Below are 19797 nucleotides of genomic sequence, written 5' to 3' on the forward strand. Positions count from 1 at the left end.
CTCTGAGCTCTGCAGGCAAAACATAGCATAACCATGGCAACTATTTTCCCTAACTTCATCAACACACCCTGCTAATCTAGGCAAGTCACCGAGCAGCCCTCTTAACGATTAAAAAGGGTGTAATGAGCTCGCTAAATCCTGGGTGTCCTAGCAGTTCATTCTTCTCTCCCTGGCAAGTGCATATGTAACAGACCTACCAAAAGGTTCCCAGGGCTCACATTTCAAGGAAAAACAACCCAGACTTGGCAGCTGGCAACTGTTATGGTCTTGCTGTTTTGAGGTCTCTGCTCAGGCAGCGAACGGGTCTGTGTCCTGGCTTGTACGTCGTAGCTCCAAATAACCGCGCGGGAACGTCCAGGGCTCTGCGTGTGCAACTGCCAAGCGAAGCTGAGAGGCAGTGTTTTCGGCATTGCTGTTACCGTGCCTGATCCGCTCGAGGCTGGGGGAAAGCCAGGACGGAGACGGGCCCCGGCGCGTGCTGGAGAGCTGCACGGCGCTCACTTTGTTCCAGCGGAAACCCGCCGAGCAGGGCAGGGGGTGCTCGGGGGCGGCCGCGGGTGAACCAGGCGCGAGACATCCAAGAGCCTTGCACGGAGGGACTTTGCTCCGCACGGGGCTCGGCTCCACGTGGCCGGTGCTGCCTGGCTGTGCCGTGTCCCCGGCGAGTTCGTGGAAGGGCAGGCTGCTCGCCGTGCCCCCGGGTGACGTGGCGGCCCCATGGGTGCCGCGCAGGCGGTTATCTAACAGCCCGGGTGTGCCGGGAGCAGCCCTGGCCCCAGGGCACCCTGCTCCTCCCTGCCGCCCGCCTGGCCGGCACCCAGCCTGCCCCGCTCCGGACCCGGCGCGATACACGCTGCATCCGCGCGCGGCGGTCCCGCGGGATGCTCCGGCTCGGCTCCCGGAGATCGGTGCTGGATGCAGACACCCGGAGCCGGCCCCTTTGCTGGTCGGGGAGCTTTGGGCTCGGGCAGGCTGCGGCAGCCTGGGCTGCGCGGTGGCTCCAGCCTCGCTCAGCCCGGTCTCGGGGGAACAGGCAATTGCCGCACAAAGAGCCTTTATAAGCGTGTCCGTCTCCATCCAAAAGCTGTGACATGTTTGTCCCCTTAGTCTTAGGGAAATTCTGTTCCAGAGTCTGTTTCCAGAAGTTAGAAACTCTGTAATTTCCAGTCTAGATGTGTTTGTGGCCAGCTTATTTCCATTCCTTCAAGTGCTGCTAGCCTTGTCTTAGCCTGGACGGCACTGCTCTTTTCCCTAGTGTTTCTGTACAGAGCAGTGTCATCCTTGCAGCTTCAGCTTGCGCGCCAAGCCCTGCGAGGCACGTCCGCAGCACGGCCGGGACAGGCAGGGGGTCGCCGCTGCCGGGGTGCGTTGCTGCTGCTGCTGCTGCAGAGCTTGCTCTGCCGCTGGCTCCCGGAGCGAAGGGCATCGCGCCTCGCTGCACGGTGCAGACGTGCCAGTGGCTTCCCTGTGTCAGACAGGCTTCTGCTCCCTGGAGCGCGCTAACGGTCCTCGAGCTGCAGCCTGACCCATGGCCCTGCACAACTGGGGGACAGCTGGGCGCTCACCAGGGCTGTGCACAAGGGTGCTGCTATTCCTGCCTGCTCTTGGAAAGTCCTGACGTTTGTGGGCAGCACTTGTCCTAGGGCTGCACCATGCTGATGGCCAATGGCCATGCTGTGATTAACTGCGTATCCCCAGGTCTTTCTCCTCCCTTGCTCTTTCTAACAGAAAAGCCTGCACCCAAATCTCGAAAATCTTGTTAGGAGTCTGTGTGCAAACTCTCCCTTTAACTAAGGGAAGGGAGGAGAAATGAGGTTTGGAGGTTAATTCTGGCAGCATCAGACATGAAAGATCAAAAACCCAGGGCAGGAGTACAGCAGAGGAGGGAAGCTGTTGCGTGCATGCTCCTGGAACCCCCCGACGGTCCTGGTTCGTGCATACTGCACCTTATTCCTGTACCTACGTAAATTAAAACCAGCCTTGTCTTGTGGGTGCTGACTGGAGCCAGGCAATTCTTCTCCCCAGGGAAGAATCCAATTTTCACTCCATCTAGCTTGTGTTTTTGACCTGGAGTGATTCTTCTTTTTTTATTTAACAAATGCTCCTTCCATATCTTGTATCGTGTTGCACTTCTCACGATGCCGGTGCCAGTGGTGCCACGGCAAACACATGTTCCAAGTCTGGAAACGAGAAAGGGGTAAATGCTCACCTGCGCTAACGCTGTCTGTGCTGCGGGGCTGAGCCTGAATCAGGCCAGAAGAGCAGCAGGTTCCGTGGGCAGCGCAGGCACGGGCAGCCCCGGCCGCCCGCGGGAAAGGGGAACTCGGGTCCTGGCCCACTTCTGCATCCTTTGGGTGGGAGCCTAGAAATGCTGAGGACAAGTAACTACCAGGTGCTGGAAGTGGTGTGGCGAGCTGGGAAGACACCGCGGCCGTGCACCTGGAAAGCCGGTGGTCCCCCTCCGTCCCCTGGCGCCGGGACAGCCCCGGCTCGGCGAGCACGGCCCCGGCGCGGGCAGCGTGGCTGAGCCTCGGGGAGCCGCTGGCTCTGCGTCCCGTTGCCATCTGCAGCGTTAATCGGTGTCAGTTACAGTAGAGAGACACCACGTGGCTGCCTGATTTCCAGTTAAAGGCGTCATAGCCGTGTCTCTGCGGTGCTTTCCTTTCTGCAGCGCAGCTGTGCGCGGGATGCATCACTGCTGCCGAGCCTCGCGCGCTGCCCTGCCCGCTGACGCAGTGGGGTCCCTGCCTGGAAAGAAGCGGAATGGCTTTGAAGTATTTACTCACTTCTTGAGTCCTTAAAAACCTCTCCCAGCGCCTGGGCGAGCGGCTGGTGTGAGTCATGATCCGCAGCTAACCTCGGTGCCACTCGCGCTGCGAGTAGCAACAGGCAACAGCAATGTTTTGCTCGTAATTCCCTGATTTTTGTGAGTCTGTTCTATTCTGGGGTGTCTCTTCCTCCAGGAAGAGGACTGGTTTGTCCGGGGTTGTATAACCCGCAGAGGGCAAAGCCAGCCTCTTTCGGCGTCTCGTCGCACTAATAGCTCCCAGCGCCCGGCATGGCAGTTAGTCACCGCTTACCAGACGTGACGCACGCGCCAGCCGAGCGCTTCTGCCCTCCGCCCGCCCCGGGGCTAGAAACCGCCTGAAGTCAACGCGTCTCCTTCCTAATCCTCTGACTCGATAGTTAATCAATCTGAGATAGCCAAGTAAATAAGCCAGTCATTCACGACTGATGCAGGAAAGGACAAATATTTTAATAAGCGTAGCCCACTGTTTGTATGTGTTACGCACGGAGAACCGCACAGGATATGAAAAAGCTAGCCCTGAGCCGTGGGATTAACTCGTTTCGGGGATCCTTCGGCTCCGGTCCCTGGAGGTCCCGCGGTCCCCGCTGATGGGAGAGAGCAGTCGTCCCTATGTAGCTGGCGGGTCGGAGCCCGCAGCCTGGGCCGCCCTTCCCGAGGGCCGGAGCGGAGGGACGCGTCCCTGGGATGCCGCCCGGGCAGCCCTCGCCACGGGGACAGGGGCAATTCGCTCGACTTTTATGTCACCCAGCGCCGAAACGCTGGGTTTGGGTTGTCACAGCGGGTACCGAGGGAAGCCAGGCTTATTTTCTTCATCGTGAGATAAATCGGTTCGGTTCCCCCCGTACATCTGGCGGTAGCTGGTTTTGCTTAATGGCAGCTGCCTGTTGTGTTTGCGTAAAGAGGAGTGCGAGGGAGAACTTCGGTTGGGGGGGAACCTGCTCTCTTCTCTAATGCCGCTGGACAACTTCCTCCACCTCCAAATGATATCATGAGACCTCACACCCAGAAACCCCCCAAGGGAAACCTGCCTTCTGCTGTGCTTTCTTTCTTTTTTAATGGTGAATTAAATAATAATTTGCGTCTAAACCGAAAGCAGAGAGTATTCAAAATTTAACAGCGATCAGATTGCTCAAGCAGCACCTGGCCTGGGAACGCAGGCACATACACGGCGTTCCAGGGCTCAGCTCGCATTGTACCAGCAAAATACAAGGCTCGGATTAAATTAACACCCACTCACAGAACATTGCTCTGGCAGGCAGCTCCGTCTTTCTGGCCTGCTACGAGTCTGCCATGCGTGGCTTAGGGCTTGCTGCCTGCCGTTGCCTGTTTGGATTGCTTCCGAGAGCCAGGATCCCATTCAAAAGTTGTTAGACTGATGCTTTGTTTCGTTCTTAACCAAGAAAATATCACCGTGCAAATAAAGCAAAACATAACTTTTTAGGCCTTTGAATCCTGAAAATCTGTTGCAGATTAACCCTCCTTGCACTTGCCCAAATGCACGGTGACACCAGGAACAGAGGGCTGGAACTGAGCGGAAAAGAAAGTACGGAGTGACTTATTTTCTTACGAGCTGAATTCCAGGTTTGCACTCCAAATCCCCTTTCTTACAGGCTTTTCCGCTGAAGTCTGAGCATGCCTATAACCGTTCCTCTCTCTGCATTCTTTAGATTCTTCTTCTACTTGAGACGCTGGATTGAAGAAAGGGTCTGAGGTCCCTGGGAGTGAAAGGCGTGTGGCAAACGTATCCTAAAGACGAAGCGGAGGAGGAGGAGGAGGAGGTTTCCTTTGGACTCTGAACTGTCAAACCAGAAAGTAAAAATATGTCACAGGTCATACCAAACCATGTGCTGCGGGTTGGACAGACCGTGTGTGTTGCATCACAGGAGGAAAGCAAAAGCTTACATCCAGCGGGGTACCCGGGCTGCTCTACGCTGCGAACGCAGTGCTGCTACTCAACAGATGGCTGGGCTGACCCGTCCACCATGGTGCGAGCCAAGGCACATTTGCTTCCTAACGGAGGACTGTACAGGACCCACCCTGCGTTCGAGCACGTGGCTTCCCACGCTCAAGGGAAAGGGCAGCAGGATACCTCTTTGGAGAGACCCAATGTCTCTTGTCAGCCAAAGGCGGAGGACACCAGCGTGGATCCTGATGCTCACGTGGTGTCTCCTACCTTGGATATATCAATAGAAAGTCTCAACCAGCTGATCCTGGAAATCGATCCAACCTTTCAGCCACTCACATGCAAGCCGGTGAAGGATGCTGTCCAACCTGCTTCTCAGAGTGACCTTGCTGCAACCAAGAAACGAGATCCAGAGGCAACAGGTGAGACAAAAAATCATCCTGATTTAGCGGAGCCAGCATAGCTCATACTTTACCTTAGTAAAGTCCAAGGAGTGATGCTGTCCACACACCAGCCGCGGACCGGTGCATGCAGAGTGAGGTCCTGTGCACTTGTGAAGGCCTGGAAACAGGGCCTTGATGACATCCCCCTTCGTCCCAAGTGGGGTTGATGTTTCGCAGGGGATACTGTCTCCTGTCACACCAGTGCTTGACATAAAGGAGCAGGCGAGCAGCTTGTGTATCCAGGCTGATTGCCCTTCTGCCTAACTGGTGTACTTAGGTGGCCCTGGTCTGATTACTTTTGAAATGTCGCGTGTCCAGCTAGCTCAGCAGGAGCCAAAAGGAACGGGGAGAACAGCCCTTAATTCAATCTGATATCTTTTTGCCTGTGTGTGGAGAGAATGTTTCTCAAGAGAAATTAGACTTGTAGCTCTCTGTAAACTCCTAATCCAAGTTATTACCCTCAATAACTAGAGACAGGCGCTGACCTCTGCATGTAACGTCTGTAATGTGTTTAACCTCACAGCAAAGCCCCAGTTCTACGAAAGGGCACTGGAGCCTTTCCCAGGGTCATACTTGACCTGTGGAAGCACAAGGATTTGAAGCCAGATTTCCAAAGCCCTGGGCTAAGGTACTGATCGTTACACAACCCTTCCAATTTAAATGTTCCGAATGATTTTGCAAGGGAGATTCCTTTTACAGGGCTTGTACACTCCTCCAGCAGCATACCTGGCATACGCAACGCTGAACATCATCAGGACATACCAACCCCTCTTTCCGCTCTCATCCCTGGGTGCCTTACGTGAACCCTCTACAACACCTCGCTGTCATCTCTGCAATTCAAAGCTGTGCTACATGTGCTGCTTCTGGCCCAGGCTTTTCTTGCCTACCACTCTTCCGCAGTGCGTTAGCTGGCCAATGCATTATGCACACAGTAACTCGAAGCAGACTGTGTGCTGCATGCTGCAGCACATCTTCTGCTACACCAGCTACTGGAGAATAGATCTCTGATGTGAGTAGGTGCCTAAAGATTCAGGCTCAGTGCTTCTGAAAATCCTTATTGCCTATCTGCATCTTCGGATACCAAAATACCTTGAAAATCTGTCCCCAGACCTCGTTCCAGAGGAGGGTCAAATGACAGGATATTAAAAGCATGAAACAAATTCTGTTCTCCCTGAGCCCTCATGAAAGCTCCTACATGAGGAATGTGGGGTTGGAGGAGGACATGGTGTACGTCTTAAAGTGCACCGAGCTGTAGCCCCGGCAGGTGTGAGTTCGCTGATGCATGAACAGGGAAGCAGATATGCGGAAGCCGAGGAGCGTGGAGGTCGCAGCGGTGTGAGCACGCAGCTGGGCTTGGGCATTTCTGGAGCAAGCGGTATACGTGCGTCCAGCTTCACCGAGACAGCAGGGGGTGGCCTTGCAGATAAAGTACTGTGACAAAGTGCAAGTTCAACTCCTTGCTCCTCAGGCTGGTTTTTAGAGACATTTAAATGCCTCTTCTAGGCATCGCACTCAAAGGCTGGATTCCCGAGGAGCTCAGCAGGCAGCGAGTGTGCAAGTGATTTTGAAAATCTGGCTCCAAGTGTGGAACTGAACATCTGGAAATCTGGCCCTGAATTCAGTGGGAAAAGTCTCACTTCAGCTTTCATTATCTTTTAACGACTCTTCTCTTTTACATAAACCTTCTGTTGCTGTACTCCATCCCGGGGAGCATGAGGGGAACACGCACTTCGCCCATGTTTTCTTGCTGCGGCCAGATGCAACCTCTGTCTACACTGCTGTTCCCACTGGTGCTGTCGCTCCAGCTGCCACCATAGATCTGCTCCGTGAAGGCTCCCTGCCTCCATTTCCTCCTCCGGACAGTACAGGGAGGGACTGTACAATTCCCCATTGCACCTTCTGAATAATTTCTATGCCTCTCTTTTTTGCCTAAGGTGTGAAGGTACAAGTCTGTGAGGAACTGAAACCAGAGACAGCTACTTTGTGTGTGTGTGTGTATCTATATATTTATATGTGTATATGTTTATTTGCCACCCCACCCCATTTTGGCTGCAAATCCATTGTCTTTTAGTGAATTGCTTTAAAGGAAAGAGAGCAGGAGGAGCTGATGGGAGAGTTCCCTGCAAAACACAGCCAGTTGACGTGAAGGCTGGTAGGAGATGGATGGTGCCCAAGGAGCACCCGAGAGAGGTTTTGTTCTTGTCTAGTGGAAAATATGCTGAGGGCTTTTAAGTTTTCCATCAAGGGAGAGTTTGCATACTAGATGCTGTAGTTATACAAGACAAATTACCCCTGGTACTAATCGTTCTTTGAGGAGACCAGTCCTCTCAGCTTGCGTGAGAGTCAGACTTAGTATTTGTGGGACTTCTGCCACTCCTTGATGTTGAAAGAATTGCCAAGATCCTGAGCAAATATTTAAGGCTTAACCACATCTGATAAGCAAAAGCCTCAACAGGAGGCAAAGGGCCTTATTAGCCCAGTGCACAGATACTTTTCAGTTATTTCTGTAAAGGACAGTTAAAAGACACATTTCTTTTCCCCTTTTGAGGGAGACATTAACAAAAAGTGTCCAGCCAAGATCTTGTTACAAGGGCTTTGCACACTGATACCAGAACCATGTGGTCCATGAGCCTTTCCAAGGACGGGCTTTGAAGGAACTACTGTTGGCTTTCAAAGGCAGTAAGGGTGTGGGACAGGGAAGCTGCAGCTCTGATTCATTCCCAGAGCATGGTCCAGCTGCGTTCCCACCAGAGACCACCAGTTCTGGCTTAACGGGGTTCTTCAGCGGCTGTCAGTTGGCTGTGCCGATTCAATCCTGCGCTTAGGTTGACTTGGAGAAGTGGCTCAAAGAGTAACTTTTGTACAGGCTTGTGCTTTTCCTAGTCATCAAACTTATGCCCCAGAGGTCTGGTTGTTCCTTGCAGTAAACAGTGATTGCAGTACTTGGCAATGCGCAGTTAGCTGCTCTCCCCAGGCTGGATACTCTTAACTGTAGGTTCTAGGGCAGGATTTAGGCATAATGAAATTAACTGCAAAGAAACTCAAGATTTTTAAGATCAGTTTTTAACTGCTGCAGCAAAAAAGTTTTCCCTCTCCAACAAACACCTTTAAGCATGAGAGCAAGAAACCGTCATAAATTCCATGGCAGAACAAGATACAGGAGCTGAAAACAAAGCTGGACATGTTCAGACTAGAAATAAGGTGCACAGATTTAGCAGTGAAGGTGATTAACCACTGGAACAACTTCCCTGGGGAGGAGGTGAATTCGCCATTGCTGCAAGTCCTTAAATCAAAGCTGAGAGTCTCTTTCTAAAAGGCACCTTCTAGCTCAGCGAGAATTTATGGCCTTGTTCAAGGAACTGGTAGGTGAAAATCCCTTTGCAGGGAAGCCGGAACCAATCATGACATTTCCCTCTCGGCTTAAAATCAGTGAGCCTGAGCACAGCCTCCAGAGCTCTGGTTTTACACCTAAGTCCTTTGAACCTAGTGTGTCTGTGGAAGACGAAACGGCCCCTTTCTGGAGGAAGGTCCCGGTCTTGTATTTGATAGTGTGGCCTATAGCTTAGTTTAGCTCGTCTCCTTTCCGCTGTATGTGTCCTTTGCGACAGCAGAGGTGTTCGAAGCCACATCTGGCAGGCGGGAGCTTGGCTCCAGGGAATAGGGCACAGCGGGGCTTTGCGAACGTGGCCGGCTCGTAGAGGTGGTGCGTCCTGCGGCTGATGTGCAGCAGAAACCTGGGTGCAGGAGCCAGGCCCCCCCTCGTGCTGCCTGCGAGCTTTTGTTGAAGGTCTGGGAGCAAGCCGTGCTCCGTCAGATGCGTTACCTTTTAAGCGGCTGCGAGCAAGGGGGGCTAGGAGATGCGGTGCCTGCCCTGAGCACGCGTGGAATAGCGGGAGGAAACACACAGTAGAACATGGGCACGGAAGCTGCCTGGGAAATGATTTCTCTGCTGAAGGGACTCCCGCAGGTGGGAACAGGGGGAGGCAGAGAGCCGGCCCCTGTGCTGGGCTACGCGCTCGCCGTTGGCACGCGTGGTCCCTTACCCGATAGCCAAAGCCCCGTGATTGCCCTTGTCCCACGTGACTCCCCGCCACCTTCAGCTCCCCAGCTGCGGCGCAGATGTCCAGCTGTGCCTGGGGCCAGGTGACGTTCACCCCGTGCTCATCCACCCCGGCGAGCTTTAGGGCCTTAAATGGGTGTGCAGGGACATGCATTTCCCCCAGGAAGCACCGGCTGCCTTGGGCACCCTCTGAATCTGATGTAATCCCTCGAGGGAGCAGCCAGATGTTTTTCTCTTGAGTCAGGTACAAACAGAGCTGCTGCTGGAGGAAACACCCGCCGCTCGCTGCAGGTCTCGGCAAGCGCCAGCTGTGTAATCCTTGCAAAGGGGGTTCAGTGCAGTCAGATATGACCGTACGTAACCCGTCCTCCCGCAGCGCCTGCCAGCGCTTGGGTGGGTCACTGCGACTTGGTATCAGTGAAGAAATCAGCCCCTATAGGGGCTTAATGAAAGCCCAGCGTTGGGCCGTGCCGGTCTTTCCCGCCAAGCACCGCGATCCTCGCCGGGGAAAGGCAGCCCTGCGGCTGCTCGCGCGGCCACGCGGCTGCCGAGCCGCCCTGCCGCGGTGGAAGCGGCTGCAGGGCCACGCGCTGGGCGAGCGGCACCCCCCGCCCTCCCTGCAGGGGCTGGAAACTGGAGCCAAAATTAATAACGAGAAGAGCAGAGACACGTATCCCCCACGGAGCTTAGCTAACGAACCTGACTCAAACGCTGAATTGCTAACAACCTCCTGTTTCTTCCTCCAGACTTCAAATACATAGAGATGACGCCAGCCAGAGCCAAGTGTCCTGAGCTGCTGCAGGGCTCCCCAAGCCCGTCTGGCACGCCGTTCTCGAGGTCCCCACAAGGCACCGGCTTCTTGCCCCAAAAAGGGGGATTCAGAGGCAACTACAGCACGAATGGCAGCGTGGTCTTCTCGAGCCCCCCAGGGCCTGAGAGCCCCCGGGCAGGCCCCCTAAGCTGCGCTGCCTCCCAGACCTGCAGCAAAGCATCGGAGTGCATCGCCATCCCCCAGCGGTGCGCTGCTGGACAGAAGGACAGCATCTCCTACGGCCCAAGCGCTCTCCTCGGCACGTCACCGGGCTTGGACAATTTGCTGAAGCCCTTGCATGTTGTGAGGGCACAGCAAAGGACCAGCGGGATCTCCCTGCTGTCCACCAGTCCTGGATCGGACACCAGTTATGTCCTTGGAAGGTAAATGCAGCCTGGTGTCTCTGCCTGGGGCTGGTGATGGGAGATGAAAGGGGCATGGGACAGCTACCCCCAGTCCTGTTGTCCAGGGCCTTCCTCCTCGGGGGCGAGTTAACATCTAAGCAGGGCTGAGCTCTCCTTGTAGCTGCAGTCTCCGGGGTGGTCTGTGCGTTAGGTTCCGACTAAACAGCTCCTGCCAATTGCCTTCTACTCTGTGTCTTCCTCTTGCAGCAGCACCTACTCACTGCACAACGATGATTCAGATGCTCACCCCGCTGCTGGCTGCTCGGCTGACTGCCCGTCCCCTGCAGGATCCCTTGGCAGCCCCTACCCATCTTCCCCAAGCGTCAGATCTCACGCTGGAGAAGCCTTTGGCCTGGGCTCCCTCCAGCCCGGGTTAACCTGCTCCACCAAAGCCAATATGTCCCCGTCCCAGAAGGGCCAGGCCAGCAGCTGCCCCCCTTCCATCCTCAACTCCACAGCTGACATCCCAGTACTGCTGGTGAACGGGTGCCTGGAGCGAGGAGACGCATCTCCTCGGCTGACCAGAGGCCCTCCAGCCTCAGTGAAGCAGAGCCCTCCTCCCAGCTGTGGTCTGTCCCCTGGGCTCGGTGGCTTGAACAACGCGCTCTCTGCACCGGTGCTCTCCTGCGTCTCCGACAGTAAGTCTTCTCCCTGCTGCAGGGCATTTCTCGGGGTGGAGGAACCCTGCATCAACCATGGTGTTTCCTTCAACAAGATCCTAGGGCATATGTTCAACAGGCAGAAATGTCCTGGTCCCACTGGAGGAGGTGCAGATATGTTTGTTTATAGCCACTGAGAACAAGGACCATAATGTTGTCATTTCATGCTTGTTGGGGGACTCAGAACATGTGGGGAGGAGGGGTTAGGGTTCCAGTTTGCTCTGGAGGACATCGAAAAATATCCAAAGTCTATAAGGTCCTCCATTCAAGAGCAAACAACAGGGCTATTGTTCGCTGGAGGAGATTAGCAGAGGCAGCTGTCAGGGCAGAGTGTTTTAATTGGGATTCTCATGGGAAAAGGAGGAGGGCTGTAGCAGGTCAGATCCTCAGCTGGTGTAAATCACCATGGTCCAGTGGACTTCTGTAGGGCTGGGCAGACTGGTACTGCCAGGGGACTTCATGTGCTGCCTCTCAGCTCTGTCACAGCATGCCAAGAAAGATAATTGTGTGCAGAATGAATTATTCTGAGTAGCAGGGAGGAAGCTCTGATCAAAAGGATTGAAAAAACACTTCAACCCTGGCCAGCTTGAAAGAGAAACATCTTTGTTAGGGCTCTGTTCTCCTCAGTGATGTCTGTTGTGAAGGTCTTTAGGGTTTACATCCCTGACACACAGCCTCTTTCTCTCTGTGAAGAGGATTCATATTCCTTGCTCTGCTTGAAGGAGTTACATCTCTTGCAGGTCCCCTCAGAGACGGGCAACCAACCATGAAGTTTGTGATGGACACATCGAAATACTGGTTCAAGCCAAGCATAACAAGGGAACAAGGTAACACAAGTGTCTTTGCCAGGATAATCCCATATTAAGCTTTCTCTCTGCAAGTCGGCAGGAATACTGGCTGTTCCTCAGAGTGGAATCTGCTTCTCTGCGGTAGATCAGTTCAGCTGCTACCAGTGCTGAGGTCCTGGAGTGACTTGATGATGGCAATGAAAAACATTCTGGGAGCTGGTGGGCATGGAGAGATCCGCTCACTAGTCAAGATGGAAAGCTCAGGGATGCAAGCTGTGCCACGGCTCCATCTGTACCCTCCAGGTCCAGGGAAGCTTGGCCTGCTTTTGTAACCGTGGCATTAATCAACATGGCTCTGAAAGGGGCTGACTCTATTCTGCAGTTCCCAGGGTCCAAGTCCCTGAGCCCCCGGGGACAGGTGACCTGCAGGGGTGAGCCAGGGCCCCTGAGACAGAAAGTACATTTACTGCTTGAGCTGCCCTTGCAGGCAGCAGGCTACTAGCCGCTGCGGAGCTGCGTAGTGCTGTGGCACTGCAGTCTGTACCTGCACAAAGGACGTGTGAGCGCTCAGCAGCCTCTCCTGATTATTTCTTGCTGCTGCCAAGGAATGACTCCCAGCGAGAGCATCGGCAGGATGCTAAATACAAGGAGGGGAGGTTCCACCTGTTTTGCTTGGCTCAGTCTCTGCCTGTGCTTTGACAGCTATCCAGCTGCTGAAGGACAAGGAGCCAGGCACGTTCATTGTGCGAGACAGCACGTCGTACCGGGGGTCTTTTGGACTGGCGATGAAGGTTCTTGTCTCCCCGTCCGGCAGCCAGACAGGTACAGGGATTCACTCACAAAGGTGGTGTTTTGCTTCAGGGTGTTAAGTGAAACTGGCCGAACTCTGCAGTGTTTAAACAAGCTAAAAAGCAGCAGGACTCTTGTTCTGCGAAAGAGGCTAGAACTGGGATGTGTGCATGCCCGCTCATCCCCGCGCAGGGAGCCCTGCAGCGCTCCTGCCCGCGAAGAGCACCAGCCCCAGCGGGTGCCCTGGGGCAGCAGCGCTGGGCACTGCCTCTGCCCCGGCCTCCTGCCGCGGTGACCCCGGGGTGGGCCGGAGAGGGCAGGGGAGAAACAACTGCACCAGTGCTGGCGCTGACGCTCTCTTCAATCTTGCTTGAAGGCAATGACAGCAGTGACCTCGTCCGGCACTTCCTCATTGAGTCCTCTGCCAAAGGGGTGCACTTGAAAGGAGCCAGTGAGGAGCTGTATTTTGGTAAGGACGATGCCACCCCCAAGAGCAGCCCTGGCAGTTTTGTGAGGTGTCTTTCAAAAGCCCCTCAAAGCACCAGAGCTCCTTTGCGACCTTGCAGTGAGCTTGCTATGCCCACCCTGGCTTGGGTGGGAGATTTCAGGCACCGGGGCCCTTGCTGACCACGCGGTTCTGTGTTGCAGGGAGCCTCTCCGCCTTTGTGTATCAGCACGCCATCACGCCGCTGGCACTGCCCTGCAAGCTCAGCATCCCCACCCGAGGTAGGTGCCTGAAGCAGGAGGCCAACGGGAAGGAGTCACAGGCAGGAGAGATGCTCCAGGCAGTCCCTCCTGGCCTCCGGGTCTGGGGAAATGGCAGAGCAAGGGTGACCTGTCAGCAGCACATGGTCCAGCAGTGGGGAGGGGGCTGAACGGCTCAGGTGCCCCTGTGGGAAGGGCGAGCAGAAATGTGGCTGGTTGCCCTGGCTGTAGACGGAGCAGGGAACCGCAGGTCCTGACTTGAGCATGAGACAGTGATGACTTGCTCTTGCTGGGGATGGAGGGTGGTCAGCCATGCACATCGGGGAGGGAGGGCTGCTGAGGGTGGGGAGATCGGAGGTGAAGAGAGCCAGGAGAGCCATGGAAGAGGGGGGTGGAGGACAATTAAATTAATTGCTGCTCTAAAAGCCTGCAATTCACACAGTCCTAGTCCTTGTGTGCCCTCTGCACGAAAAGGAATTTCACCGTGGACATCGGTGCTTCTGTTTGTTGTTTGTGCAGATCTTGCCGATGGAGAAAATAGCCCAGACTGTGCTCCAGAATCAGCGGTGTCCCTGCTGAAGAAATCTGCTGGTGAGGAAAGGATCAGGGCCCTTTGACCAAGGAACAGTTGAATTTCCCCTAGCTAGAGCTTCAGGCTTGAAAAGACAGTTCTTGAGTTCCCAAGCCTGATAAAAGACCCTAAACTTTTCTGATTTCCAGTGTCCCTTGATTTTTAAGCCCTTGATTTTGTCTAGCTGGTGGGTTTTGAACCTCTGGAGTCCCTAGGACAGGGATAGTGCAGTCTGGAGCTCTTTAAAGCCACTGTTTAGTTACACTGCTGTGGGACTTTATGGGAGATGCTTAGAAACTCTACACCAGGAAGGGAAGAACGTCTTTGCTTCACTTCTGCACCCTGGTGTCCAGAGCCCATGTTCAGCGGTGGATGGGCTCCAGGTGAGAACAGAGAGTGAGGGGGAGGAGACAGCGCTGACGGGGTCACAGCATAGTCGTGGGAATCAGAAACTACTTTGTTTTGCTGGAAATTCTGAAAAATAAGTTGGCAAGCTGAAAAGTTTAGTTTGACCCAGAACAGTCCTTTAAACATTTCAATCAGCCTGAAATGTCATGTTTTAGGTTGGGCTTGAGCAGTTAGTCAGCTTGGGGTATTTCTGCTTTTCATTAAAGGAAATATGTAATAAACAGGGGAAAAAAAATCCAAATGTGACATTTAGAAACCGGAAATTAAATACTTCGACTTTTAAAACAATTAGTGCAAAGAATTAAAGTAAACCAAAATAAGTTTGTGAAATATTTCTGAGTCACCAAATCTTTAATTTGCATCTGGCCCTCCAAAATGCATCCAGTTCTGCATGATGATGCCTGGGACCTGGTTCTGGGCCTGGTACTTTTGTGCTAGGTGCTGTATGTACTTGGAGCAGAGAGATGCTAGAGTAGTGTCCAAGGGGGTTGAGGGCCCCTGGGCTGCTAACCTTGGCTCTGTGCTGTCCTTGCAGTGTGCAATGTCTTGTACCTTAACTCGGTGAACATGGAGACGCTCACAGGAGCCCCGGCCATCCAGAAAGCCATCTCCTCCACCTTCGAGCTGGAGACGCTGCCCACACCCACCCTTGTGCACTTCAAAGCGACCGAGCAGGGAATCACGCTGACGGACATCCAGAGAAAGTAAGAACGGCACTGGGGACACAAAGTGCTGCCCTGCCCTGCTCTCCGTCTGATGCCGCAGCCAAGGGCTCACCTAGGGTGAGATCCTGGTGGGAGTGAACAGCGGGAAAGTTAAATGCCTTGTGAAAATGCAGCTCGTTCTTGAATCCTCAGATCTGAGCACAGCTTTCTTTTTGCCTGTTATTCTGCCAACTTGCTGATTTGCAGCATATCAAGAAAAACTGGCCTGCTAGGACAAATCCATGTTGTAATCCGGGGATGGACTTAACCCCTTATTTTTACAGCACAGGGCACGATTCTGCTTTAAATGAAGTTAGTGGCAACATTTCAATGGTCTTTCAACAGTGGGAGGCAGGACGAGGCTGAACCCAAGAACCGCGCGCGGTTTGCCAGCGGTCAGCTCCGAGGCCGGCCCTCGGGAGAAGGGCCTCCACACCTCCCCTTCCCAGCAGCCAGAAGTGCTCCAGAGCAACTGGACTTTGCAAATGTCTGTTTCTCCCACCAGCCTTGTCCAGGCACTTTCCTTTTCTAACGCTGCGTTCTGCTCCTCTCCCCTGACAGGGTGTTTTTCAGAAGACACTATCCCTTGGCTGCCATCAGGTTCTGTGGGATGGATCCTGAAAACAGAAAGTGAGTTAGCTGCTCTGTGGGTTGAGACCCTTCACGCTAGTAAAAGCTGCTGTTGAGTAGTGCTCGTTCTGCCGTGGCTCCCCGCAGGGCCCCCGTGCCTCCCGCCAGGGAGAGCAGGGTGATTCCCACGGAGCCGAGCGTGGCCCTGGGGCCGAACACCCGCGCTAGGAAGTGCTGCTCCGATCTCCTGCGCTGCTTAAATTCCCAGACAACCAGATGCACAGTTCCCCCACCCCAGGCTTAACCTGCAGGGGTTTTTAGCTAAATATAAACCTTGACTTTGCAGCTAGCTGAATGAGTTAAATATCGCTCTTCTGAACAAATCCAATTCTGTTCTTCCTTCAGGTGGCAGAAGTACTGCAGGGCTTCAAGGTAAGACTTGCCCAAGGACCTCCCATAACGTCAGCATGCCGATGAAAACCCAGGGGGGAGATGGCTGCTTTGATTCAGCCTTGACTCTTGAGTGGGGTGTGTTGCAAGCCTTTACGGAAGCAACACAGAACTGAAGCTTAAAAATGAATCGGGGTTGCAATAGACATTAACGTGGTGGCTGGAAGAGTTGTGGGACGAATGAGTGAAGCTTTATGGAGTCTTTGCTCTGAAGGTTTAGACGCGAGGGTGAGATAATGCCCAATGTTCTCTGTGTCCCCTTAAATAGAAAGTAGCCATCCGAATCCTTTAACCTTCCCCGAGTTGCTTGTTTGCTCTGGACTCAGGAAGTGAGTTGATATCTGGCTCTACCTTGTGTTCAAGAAACTTTTTACAGTTGGGAAGGCCTTGCCAGAAATACTTCTCCCAATTGTTTTCCTTCCAAGTAAACGTGATTGGGGAACAGGCCAAGGCAGAGTTGTTGGAGCTGGGATTTTGCTTTGTGGCTGGGGCTAGTTTAAGCATATTCCTTTGGATTCCTGCATGCAAACTAAATAAGACTCTCTCTTCTTTTTCAAAGAATCTTTGGGTTTGTGGCCAAAAGCCAAACAGATTCGGAGAATCTCTGTCACCTGTTTGCAGAGTACGACACTGTGCAGCCAGCGTCTCTTGTGATCGACTTTGTCAGAAAGCTTCTGCCAGGTCTGTAGAGGACATAAACCCTGGGACAGCTCAGGGCCGGTGGCTGCCCACATACTGCTGAGACGGTTCCTCACTTTTTACTGCTTCTGGGTTGCATTTTGGCAACAGCTCATATTTATATTTTTTTGTTACATACTGTCATGTCAAGAGTTTCAGTTAAAGATTTTATACTCACTGCTCAGTTCTTGGAAGCCTCTGGTGGAATCAGATGTTCTTTCAAGGCCTCCATGTGGAATCATATGGAAGCGTTCACTACGATGGCAAACGCGTCAGGATCCCAACACGCGGAAAGCTGTGCCTGGCTCGAGAGTAGACGCGTGTGGGAGAAAGCTGGGCTTGCCTTACGAAACTGCTGGCTCGCTCACCTGGCATGCGCCGTTTTATTTTCTCCATGGAGGATTGAAATACTCTGGCTAAGATTCCTACCAATGCTGGGGGATGCCTTGACTGTGGGGTGTCCAATCTGAGGCACGTTTTGGGGAGCCGAGCTCCCACCTTCAGAGACTCAGCCTTGACGCCCCCCTCGCTCCCAATGGCGAGGGAGGGAAGGTCTGTTAGAGACAGGGAGATGGCTCTCTACCTTGAAGACAGACCTGTATCAGAAGGCAGTTTTGCAAATCAAAGTATATAAAAATCTCTAGACCCTGCTGAAGAATCCTGCTTCCCTAAAAGAGCAAGAAGCATCAAAAAGGCCGAAATGTCAGAACAGCGTATTTCTGCCAGGTGCTGGTAAATTCTCTTGCCCTTTTTCACAGAGCAGGGTTACAAACTAGCTCAACCTACATGCTTTGCGATAAGCTGAGAAGTAAATGTTGACATTTTCATGACAGTAAAACACTCGGTTTTTGGACGTGACTTTCGTGAATTTGGGCCAGATCCTCAGATGACGTAAATTGGCGTAGCCTCGTGGAAGTCAGCGCTGCTGTGATTTACACCAGCTGAAGATCCAGCTCTTGCTGCAATGTCAGAGCGGAGTAGAGCTGCTCTGAATCTAACATATAATCTTCTCTTCTCCCACTTGCTTACCTTGTTCCACTGTATTGTTTTAATTTGGGCTGTGTGCTAACAAACCCCGCTTAAGGGTTTTTTCAATAAAACTGGTGGATCGTTTATCTCGCCACAAACACAGAGACTTTAGCAATTGAAATATGCTGCTTCGCTCTCTTAAACTGCCAAGTGTATGTATGCGTTGTACATAAGGAAAAAGTCGCTATCCTCCAGCAAGACTTTGAAACGGCATCCAAATGAAACAGCTCTTTGGCAACGATGAAAACAACTCTATGAGTTACTGAGACTTGCTGTATCGGGGAGGGGGGAGCACCCGGCCTCGAGAAGAGAAACTAAAGGTTTTGTCAGCCTCGGGTCTGCGTCGGGGCGCTGCCCGGGAAAGCGGCGGCGGGAGGTGGCAGCCGTGGCTAACTCGCCCCCGAGCGCGCCACAGCCTCGCGTCCCGGGCAGCGGGCTCCTTTCCGAAACCGTGGCTCCGTACGTGCGGCAAGCGTTTCTAGAGCGCGCCGGCGGAGGCACGCAAGGCTGGAAGGGCTCGGGAGCACGGGCTGGAAGTGGGTGCAGGGCTGGTGCGCGGCGGCCTGGGGGAGAGGCGCTGTGCCAGCCCCTGGGCGCTGCACCGGCAAACCCGGAGCTGCTGGAGAAAGCCATGATCTCCGCTCGGCTTCACTTGGTTCGGGCTCGGCCCTCGCTGTCCCCCCCCCGTGCAGCCCAGGTCCGGCACAGCCCAGTGCCGAGCATGCCTGCACCCAGCTCCATGGGTTCATGCATCCCTCGGCTGCTCCGAATCCAGTCCTGTTCCCGCAGAAACCCCGGCATCCTTTAGGAACAGCTCCTGGGCACCGCTGCACCCTGCCCCCGGGCGTGGGGCGGGCAGGATGAGACCCGGTGCAGTGCGGGCTGCGGCCAGCAAGGGGCCCCAGCACGACACCGTCCCTCCGTCCATCCTGCCCATCAGCTGGGAGCCGTAAATAAGGACGGAGTTGCTGGTTCCTGCAGAGCTGTTTTCATTAAACACTTAATTACTTCTGTGGCTGCTCACGGCCTGCGAGAGCCCGGCCCCCGGGACCCGGAGCTCGCTTATGCAACGTGTGAACAAGCCCCGCTCTAATTCATTGCGTGTATTACAACGGTTTTTCATGAAAACAGCTATAAGCACAAAGGGAATATGAAAATTCAAATGCTTTGGCTCTGAACGGCAGTGCGGCAGCACACAAGCTCCGCTGCGCCGGGGGGAGCTGGCGGCCGCCCCCGCTGCTGCGCCGGCGCGGTCCCGGGCGCCCCGTCCCCCCAGGCACGCTTGTGAAATCCAGCTCCGTTTTGCAAAGCTCCCAGCAACAGAAGAAGAGGGTTTATTTGTTTTCTGGGTAATGGGGGCAATGGTTGCTTTTCTCAGTTCAACCCTAAATGATTTTGGAACAGGGAACCGGCCCGGCTCCAAACTCCGTCTTCGGCACTTGGACTTTTCAGTCCATTGAAAGCCCTTTTCCCGTGAAACGTAGCTGAAGCATCGGTCTGGACGCTGTGGGGATGGTTCAGCCAAAACCACCTGATTCAGGAAAAAACAAACAATTCTCTGAGCTCCTCGTGGCTTCCAAAGTCTGCTCCAGGCTTCCTGGAAGCGCAGCCCTTGGTCGAGGCTCTTGGGTCCGGATCCAGCCATTTCGTAACAAACCCAGGTCCCATCCTGGCCGGGTTTGCGGTTTCGGTGCGAGGAGCCTCTCTGCCACGGCCGGGCGATGCCCCACAGCGGTGGCGGCGGCGGCTTGGGATCCGGCCGGAGCTGCCAACGGGCAGGATCCCGAAAGCCTCCCTGGGGACGGGGGGGGCCCCACGCATGGGCACGGGCACGCGGACGCTCGAGCGCTTGCCTGCACAGGGGGGAGCCGCCGTGGCCCCCGGCCGCAGCCGGCCGGGATTCAGCGCCCAGGAACATCCTCGCCCGGCGCAAGCGGAGAACAGAGACCGGCCGCACGCACACGCGTGTACGTGTGTGGATTTGGCTAAACTGGTTCCCGAGCCCGGCTCGGTGCC

General features: G+C 54.3%; 1 protein-coding gene across 1 annotated transcript; it reads left to right on the forward strand.

Moving 5' to 3' along the window:
- The first annotated feature begins 4192 nt into the window (after positions 1–4192).
- On the forward strand, positions 4193–17883 carry TNS4 (tensin 4). The gene is made up of 12 exons (XM_067311954.1): positions 4193–5134; positions 9962–10409; positions 10638–11068; positions 11830–11916; positions 12580–12699; positions 13043–13135; positions 13315–13392; positions 13891–13962; positions 14886–15054; positions 15616–15684; positions 16030–16056; positions 16634–17883. Exons 1-12 carry the CDS (start codon positions 4630–4632, stop codon positions 16761–16763), a joined length of 2229 nt encoding a protein of 742 aa, XP_067168055.1. The 5' UTR covers positions 4193–4629; the 3' UTR covers positions 16764–17883.
- Positions 17884–19797: the final 1914 nt, after the last annotated feature.

This window comes from Apteryx mantelli, chromosome 28 (assembly GCF_036417845.1).
Source record: "Apteryx mantelli isolate bAptMan1 chromosome 28, bAptMan1.hap1, whole genome shotgun sequence".
Taxonomy (NCBI): Eukaryota; Metazoa; Chordata; class Aves; order Apterygiformes; family Apterygidae; genus Apteryx; species Apteryx mantelli.

Coding starts and splice junctions, on each gene's coding strand:
- TNS4 (XM_067311954.1), top strand. CDS start 4,630: ATGTCACAGGTCATACCAAACCATGTGCTGCGGGTTGGACAGACCGTG. Junction 13,136..13,314: donor CAGTGAGGAGCTGTATTTTG/GTAAGGACGATG, acceptor TCTGTGTTGCAG/GGAGCCTCTCCGCCTTTGTG. Junction 15,685..16,029: donor ATGGATCCTGAAAACAGAAA/GTGAGTTAGCTG, acceptor TTCTTCCTTCAG/GTGGCAGAAGTACTGCAGGG.